This window comes from Pocillopora verrucosa, chromosome 13 (genome assembly GCF_036669915.1).
Source record: "Pocillopora verrucosa isolate sample1 chromosome 13, ASM3666991v2, whole genome shotgun sequence".
In the NCBI taxonomy this organism is placed as follows: Eukaryota; Metazoa; Cnidaria; class Anthozoa; order Scleractinia; family Pocilloporidae; genus Pocillopora; species Pocillopora verrucosa.
In genome coordinates this window covers 11,812,694-11,820,750 of record NC_089324.1, presented here as the reverse complement: position 1 = coordinate 11,820,750, position 8,057 = coordinate 11,812,694, and the positions used below count along the sequence as shown (strand labels likewise).

The following is an 8,057-nucleotide window of genomic DNA, read 5'->3' as shown; positions in this document are numbered from 1 at the left end:
GCTTTTGACACTGACACCACACAAGAAGTTACTGATATCGGTGTCAAATTACCACGTTCCGGTGTTACATAATTTTAGGGCAAAAATGAAAAGGGACAATTTCCAGGACACGCTAGCAGGTTTAAGGCTCATTAGCAATCTCAACAAGACGCGAGGCTAGTTCAGACGAGCAAATGGATAAAAAGTTCCTTGAATAAAGGTTATTTTAGGTTATTTCAGTGATACACAGAATCAGCGCGATCTGAGAGTGAGGCGTAGGCGAACTTTCGATTCAATTGAAGTGGCTTGAATACAGATCTTTTTTAGGCAAACAATGAATGCAAAAAAGGGCTAGATAAGGGAAATAAAAGAGTACCACACATTCGAGTTGGTCATTGCTTTCTTATATTTGGTGGCTCCTAAAGGAGCCGTTTGTTGAAGTGACTACCCAGCGGTAAGTCACTGTTTTCTACTTGGCGACTGATCTTGGTTTCGCCCAGGTTAGTCTCGTGCGCTCCTTGGGCTTTCGCTCGGCTTGCTTGTTCCGCTCACGGTAGAACGAGATTTTAGAAGGGTTGAACCGAATACTACTTTCCGCACCACGTCTTTACAAGCGACGGGGGCTCCATTCCCGCCTTGACAGCGCAAACACCCCGAATGATCAAAAAACACTTTCTTGCGCTCTACGAGAGCAATCTCGACGGGCTTGCCGGGCTGCAACCGATAAGTTGTGGAGGTTTTGAAAGTATTTAGTGACCATCCGGCAGGCATTATGGCGTCAAGCTCGTGAATGGGCACAGAAAACTTTGTCGCTTGCAAAAGATTTGGCGCGGAAGGAAGACCACCGAACAACTCTTTAAAGGTCTCGGCATCCATCGGCATGGTGACAGACGAACGTCTCACGATGCTGGTTGTTGGCGGTTTCTTCATGTTCAGCTTTTCTGCCACTAACACAGCTAAGGTCTGCAGCAAGCCCGGAGTTCCTTGGTGGCGTGTCCTAAACACTTGTTTAAGGCGCTCGTTTGTGTCGGCTTCATCCACCCAGCTATCGTTCTTCTTTCCATAGCCACGCCAGCGGACGAGGTACTGAACGCGACCGTGGGCGTATGTACGCTTATCGAGCACTTTCGAGACTTCGTAAAGCTTGCTCATGTTCTTAGCTATTCTATCAGTAAGGGATAATCTAAAGTGATTATGACTTGCGTTTACGAGGCCTTTATATGCAAGTACCACTGAATGGCCCGTCACCGTTTATTTTTGAACGGCGTCTCGTGAGCGGATAAAAAAAAAAGCAAATCTACGAGAAACGTGAGCGCGCGCAAGGTAGGGAGTCGTTTCGAAAAAAAATCAAAGTGCTCTGTGAGCAAACTCGTGAATTGACACATGATTGTTTAGACTATGTTTAATGTTATCTGGTTTAGGGAATTTTGTAGTTGATTGTCATATCTAGAGTACGAGCAGTAGTTCAGTGTTCGCTAATGTAGCAAAGAAACAAAGTAACGTTGGGATAAGAAGGCATTACAATTGAAATGATCATGCTATTGGATTTGACAAGGTGGATGATGCCATGTGTTTTAAACGTCTATCATTTTTGTTTCTGGTTCAAAAGAAAAGGTTGGAAGTAAATGTGGGTGAAAAGTGAAATTTACTGTCTTTCGTTGTAAATATTAGAAAATAAAGGCAATACTGTCTTAATGAAAACATTAACGATTCCCATTTTATCAAATGAGACAAACGGGAACGAGTTTGGAGTGATATAACTAAGCCAAGCGTGCCACCGTCATTTTGGATCTCCGCCTGGGTAGATTTAAGTCACGTGCTAGGCAACGTATAATTAATAACAAGATAGAATTTCATTTCAGGCCTATTTATCAATTTTGTGGTGTGTAACTTTCGCATTTTAGTACGTTGTATATATGTTGAATCTTCAAATTGTCTTGAAACTTAAAAGAAAATTGTTCTTTAAAAATTCACTGAAAATCGACAGCTAAAATTGTTTGTTTAGGTGTTATTTGATTTTCGTGTTAACTTGTTATTTCGTCAGTCGCCGGCATCTTCTGTTGCTTCACACAGGAAAAACACACGCGACGAAACGTAATGATCAATGTTGTCCTCAATCTCACGCCATAATGGAAAAAGCATTTGAACATCTGTAAACTCCGAGCGCTTCGCAGTAAGTGATATTTTCAATGAATCTTCGGATTGTTTTCAAGTTCAAGGATTGTAAATTACAATTTTATGAAAAACGAAGGTTGTTCTGTTATTTCAGTGTGAATCCTTGCATGCCTGCCAGTCGCTGGCGCCGCTTGTTGAAACTAAAACGAAAAAAAAAACTCTTTTAAGATTATCATTGGCTTCTTTTTCACCCCACCACTATTCTTAGCAACAAAGGTCGCCATTTCGTCTGTTTATTGCTCGCCAAAAACGATCAAATGCTCTCAAAAGCCTAAAATCTAAAAAAAGTTTACAGGAATCGACCAATCGAGCGAGCGAATGGCATTCCCCACATCGTATCTATAACTCGCTCTTGCGCATGCGCGCAATTCACGAGTTAAAAAGGAACAAAAAACGATGGTTTAAACAAGCAAGTCCAAACAAGTCACCATTTTTTTTTCACTCACCTAATGCAGTGATGAAAATTTTTTGTTTAAGAACTTGTGGCCAACCGGAGAATAAAGTCACTGAAACGGAAAAAGGTGCGAAAATCGCACCCATTGTTTTGCCTTCAACAGCGAGGTTTATTTGCTTCAATAGACCAAAAAACAAAAACGCGAGCCTGACAATAGTCTAAGAAAACCAAAACCAACCCGCCTTTCTACACACTCTCGACATCGAGCGGTGTCTTCATTGCAATATGTCTTAATTTTTTTTCTTATCTTATTTTAATTGGTTTTTTTTAGCAGTGGAACAATAATCATTTAAACGTGGAAAGGTGCAAAAGACAAACTTGTCCTCTTGCCAATCGACAACAGTTCTGTTTTCGTATATCGTTTTCGTCGATACAGGCGCAATTAGTTAAATAATTATTAAGCCATGCACGAAGTAAATTTAAACTTAAATTTAAGTCATTTTTTAAAGAAGCACAGCGTATAAAGCTATAAAACTGAGATGGTGTCTACCAGCCGCCCATTTTTATCGCTTGCAGCTACTCATCGCCGCTTGCTCGCTAAACATCAGAAAACATCACAAAAAAAATTTAACGGACTGCGCACTTCAAGCGGAAAAAGTGAAATCAGTCAAACGTAAAAAGGTGCGAAAATAACACCTTTTTGTTTTCTTGGCTTGCATACTCTCTTATACTCATCGCGCCAGTGGTTGAACATTGACAACGCGAGAAGAAATTTTCAGCAGAATACAATTTAGACTTCTGCGATCAGTCCTTAAGGCCTGCCTGCGTAAACGGGCCTTAAGGAAAAGAAATATTGAGCGAACACAGCTTAACTGCGTCCTGTCCTGGCTTCTAAGCTCTAGACCGCATTTTCAATCACTCCAAGCTACTCGCGGCCCCTTGCCGTGAAAACATGCAGTAATCCTTCTGTACGGGAAATACCTGCATGCTGTAAAATAACAATTAGTCAGTAAACTCTTATACTTGTATATGTGTAACGTATTTATCAATAAAGTTCAGTTAGCCTTTGGCAATGAAGAAGGAATAGTCTCTCTATGTCTGAATGACGACACTACACAATAAGCGCCCATCTTTTTAGGTACTATACGTAATACAGTACATCTAGGTGGACAAATCATTATAGTTCATGGTTTTGTTACTTAATGAGTTATAGCTTCTTTAAAATTCCTTCTTTGTTCAGCTAATTGATGCCACCTACAAGGGGAACTTGTCTTGATTTATCAACCACAGCTGTGACTCAAATTGTGAAACTCAAAAGGTAGTTTAATAAATTGTTCAGTCCATTTTACCAGTTTATATTATGATCAATAATGCTGGCTTATCACTTCTTTTTCCAGAAGTAATCGACAGTAGATTGATTGACAGGAAACTGAAAGAAAACACATCTACAGCTGTACTTAAATCCTTTAACCCTTAAGAATGGCTAGCATCCAATTTCTCCTCATAATATTACTCCTGAATCAAACCTGTAGGTCATGAGAATTAAGGAAATGATAAGTAACTTAAGAAGCTCTTGATTGCTTAACAAATGCTCCTTGTCAGCTCCTTAGGAGTTGTATAGAGTACTGATGTTCTGGTGTAGAGGGTTAAGATCGGAACTGAATGGGTTTTGTTCTTTTGCTTCTTGCAGCGGACTGTCCATTGCTTGTTGAGGATTGGATTTTTTACTCAGCGACCCATCCCAGCTGGTGCAGAGCTCACGTTCGATTATAAACTGCAGTGTTGCGGGTAGGTGGACAATGTACATTCTACTGTCAAAGCTTCATGTTTGTGAGTGACACTAAACTGAGAGTTTTTAAAATTTGAGGAACTGTACAGCAGTCACACAGAAAGAAGATCCTTTTGAACTGGGAAGGAGAAGCTTACAAAAAATTCATAGGTATAATTTTTGTCATTAATCAGGAAAGTTGCTCAGATTTGCCATTGTGAAGCACTAAATTGTTGTGGATTTATTGGAGGAGACAAGCAAACACCTCTGAAGAACACAGTGGAAAGAATAAGTATGCGAAAATATTTTTAATTACAACCCTAAGAGTGACCAGGATTTACTTTCTCCATATGATATCACCCCTGGGTCACACATTGACCCGTTAACTCCCAGAAGTATTGAAATATAACTTCTCCCTTTAATATCCATACATTATCAAGTAAAGCAATGATGAGAATACTCAAACTTATCAGGGTTAAGTTTTTATCTTGATCTAACATCAAATTCTTGCAACTAATATACTAGGAGTGAGTAGAGCATTTTGTAAGGTGATTTTCTACGACGTACGTTACTCAAGCAGGCATAGCTTTAACTGGATGTGTTTTTGCGAAGTATTTGTTAGCTGTTGTCAATCCCTTCAAAGAGTTTATGCCCGAAATATTACGGCGAAATCGACGTGTGGATTAGCATATGAATGCGGGGCACTGTCTTCGTTGAATGGAGTGACGTCGAGTTTTTTTGGCAAGTATCCATCTTTACCGGGTGCACTGTTGGTAAAGTGTCTCCAATCGAGCCATCTATATCATTTGACGATCTTAAATGGCGGAGAAGTCACGACTTTATCGGCTCTGTAGGCAGCGAACAATGGGAATGCACTTTTGGAGACGCCTGTGACTTCGACGATCCACGATCAGTTAGCTAACAATCCCCTTAAAATGGGGATAATTAAGCCCTTTCGAGGGATTATTCATCACTTTCGAGAGATTGTCAAGCCCTTTCGAGGGATTATTCAGCCCTTTGGAGGGATTACTGAACCTTTAACTTTTCGAGGGATTATCCAGCCTAATATTCGACGGATTTTCCGGCCTAATCGATCCAGTGGAAGGAACGGTTTGCATGACAGCGCCCATTGGGAAGAATCAGAATGCCTTTTTGTCAGTTAAGAGCGCAAACAAAGAATTTTAGTTCAGAAGATCGTGGGAAACACATTCACGAAAGCTATGCCTGGTTACCATGAGCCACAGGCGGCCCAAGCTCCAGCTGTGAGATGATCATCTTGCGCAATAACAGTCATGGCGGAATTATAAGAGTTTGTATGGGAATATTTACGACCGCTTTAAGCCCAGGGCTTTTCTTATGTACGTTGAAAACCTCTAAATAAACAACTCGCTAAAATGGGCTCTTTTTATCAAAGTAAGCGGTCAGATAACAAGCGATACACTGTGGAAGTAAGGTGCGGTATTTTTATTGAGGATTTGACGTACTTTTTTATTCCTTAAAACGGTCGTAAATATTCCCATACAAACTCTTATAACTCCGCCATGACTGTTATTGCGCAAGATAATCATCTCACAGCTGGAGCTTGGGCCGCCTGTGCTCCTGCTGCAGTATCTTGCACAGAAAACTCGTCGAGTTGACAATCATATGTAAACATTTTACTATGGCAACTAAACTTCTAGAGATAAAGGCAAGGGTTCTGAATTATTTTCAAATGCAAGAAGGAGGAACTCAACTTACAGCAAAAACGATTATAAAACTAATTAAGGCAATAGTTCAAGTAAAGCTGTGTCAATACACTTTTATCACCTGATTTAATATCAATTTGACAAGTTCTGTTGGTGTATTTTCGATATTTGCTTTCCCCTTCCTATTATTTTTGTTCTTTAGCACTCACCCGCAAATACAAATACTCAATGCAACTCAAAACGTTTTAAACGTGGACACACAATAATCGCAGGGTCAGTTAAAAGAGGAGGCGATATACTAAATAATATCTACAGTCTAAAGAGCAGAAATGGATTGTAATATGGATTTCAAGAGTTAGTTACTAACTCTGAGGGCACCTGGGATAGCTTAAATCTTTCATCTCCCTGGTGCTACACCACTGAAAATAATGTTCAGCAACTCTAGTATTTACTCTCAGCATCAAAGCAGCTCATTTACGCCGTGCACCTCACACATTTTCAACAAAGACAGGAATGACTCCTTCCCTCGCATTGTTTTCCTCTCGACAGCTATTGCCATCGTTCTGCTCTCACCTGTGGCAGTGGCGGGAAATGCGATGATTTTGGCGGCAGTATGGAGGAAGAATTTTGCGAGGACACCATTTCATATACTTCGAAGTGGTTTGGCTTTTACTGATTTGTGTACGGGAGTATTCGCCCAACCTTTCTATTCTGCGACGTTTTTGATGTGTTCAGGGAATTCAACTGTGGTGTATGACTCGCCAACACTTATTAGAGCCTTACGTACAATCGGTGAGGGTAGCGGGATTTATTTCGTTTCTGCCACGGTTTTAATCCTAACGGCAATGTCCATTGAACGATGGTTGATTGTTTCTCGCCGATCATTCTTTAATCGGAGACGTGCATGTTTTGCAGTTTTCGCGTTGATATTAACTGCGACTCCACCGGCTGTCTTACGTGTTCTAGAGAATGTAAATACAGTTTATGGACGCGTGCTACGATTCAAACTTGTTACAGTTATGGTGTCATGTTATCCTATCATAATGATGGCCAACGTTAAGGTTTACCAAAGTATTTGTCGACACCAGCGGAAAATCCATTGCAACACTGACAACACTACATAATTTTGATGGATCAGCGATAAACGTAGCGAAATGCAAGAAGTCTGTAATGACTATGATATACATTTTCCTGACCTTTCTGTATGTTTCTTTCCATATGTTATATCGACTACGATATATTTTGGGTTCGGCAACAGGACCTTAGAATCTTATTCCGCTTTTAAACAATAGTGACAATAGTGTTCATATTTTTATCCTCTTCAATCAACCCAGCTCTTTATTTATGGAGAATGAATGATATTCGAAATGGATTGAGACAACATTTTTGCAGCGGTTAACCTGTTAACCAGAATCGAAACTCAGGGCCAGGGTTGGTTTGCATAAAATGAAATTTCGAATTAGAAGCTGCGTTGAAAATAGTTCGTTTGTTTGAACAGTAAGATCAACGACACTTGAATCAAAATTAAAGAGAAAAGAAATAACAGGCGAGGTTTTACTAAAATAATAAAATATGCCGGCTTTAACCAGCTGTTTTTGAAAGGGTTTAAAAGTCTAGAGTATCTTTAAAGTTTGATAACAAACAACTTGAACAGATTGATAAAATTTTTCCCAAAAACAATGACTCTAAGTCGGTTTGCACCAGCTTACCCAAAGTTATTGGATGCGCGACAATAGCTTGCTTTAGGGCTACAGATGTTAACTTTTAACCGAACTTTGCTCTTTGGAAGCAAAACTGATTAACTGGTTTTCAGCAAAGTAGGTGTTATCTTTGGTGGGCAGTTTCATATCCGACTGTTTACTCTCGTTGGAGATGGTTATTGTGTAGTTACCTCGAAACTGAACATTTACAAACGTGCCGTTGTTAAAATTAAATTTCTCTTCTTAATATTGTACCTAGTAATCTTAAATTGATTACAATGGTTGATTTTGACCAAGCAACCTATGAACGTTAGTGAAAAGGTCTGAAAACTTAACATGAAAAAGATTTCGACACT

The 8,057-nt window shown here is 39.7% G+C and overlaps 1 protein-coding gene across 1 annotated transcript; it reads left to right on the top strand.

Annotated features, from left to right (window-relative positions):
- Window positions 1-769: 769 nt before the first annotated feature.
- Window positions 770-7,593, top strand: LOC136277612 (uncharacterized). The gene is made up of 6 exons (XM_066159989.1): window positions 770-999; window positions 3,839-3,866; window positions 4,239-4,336; window positions 4,511-4,608; window positions 6,551-7,072; window positions 7,294-7,593. The coding sequence occupies exons 1-6, from the start codon at window positions 770-772 to the stop codon at window positions 7,398-7,400; spliced, it is 1,083 nt and encodes a 360-aa protein (XP_066016086.1). The 3' UTR covers window positions 7,401-7,593.
- The last annotated feature ends 464 nt before the right edge of the window (window positions 7,594-8,057 follow it).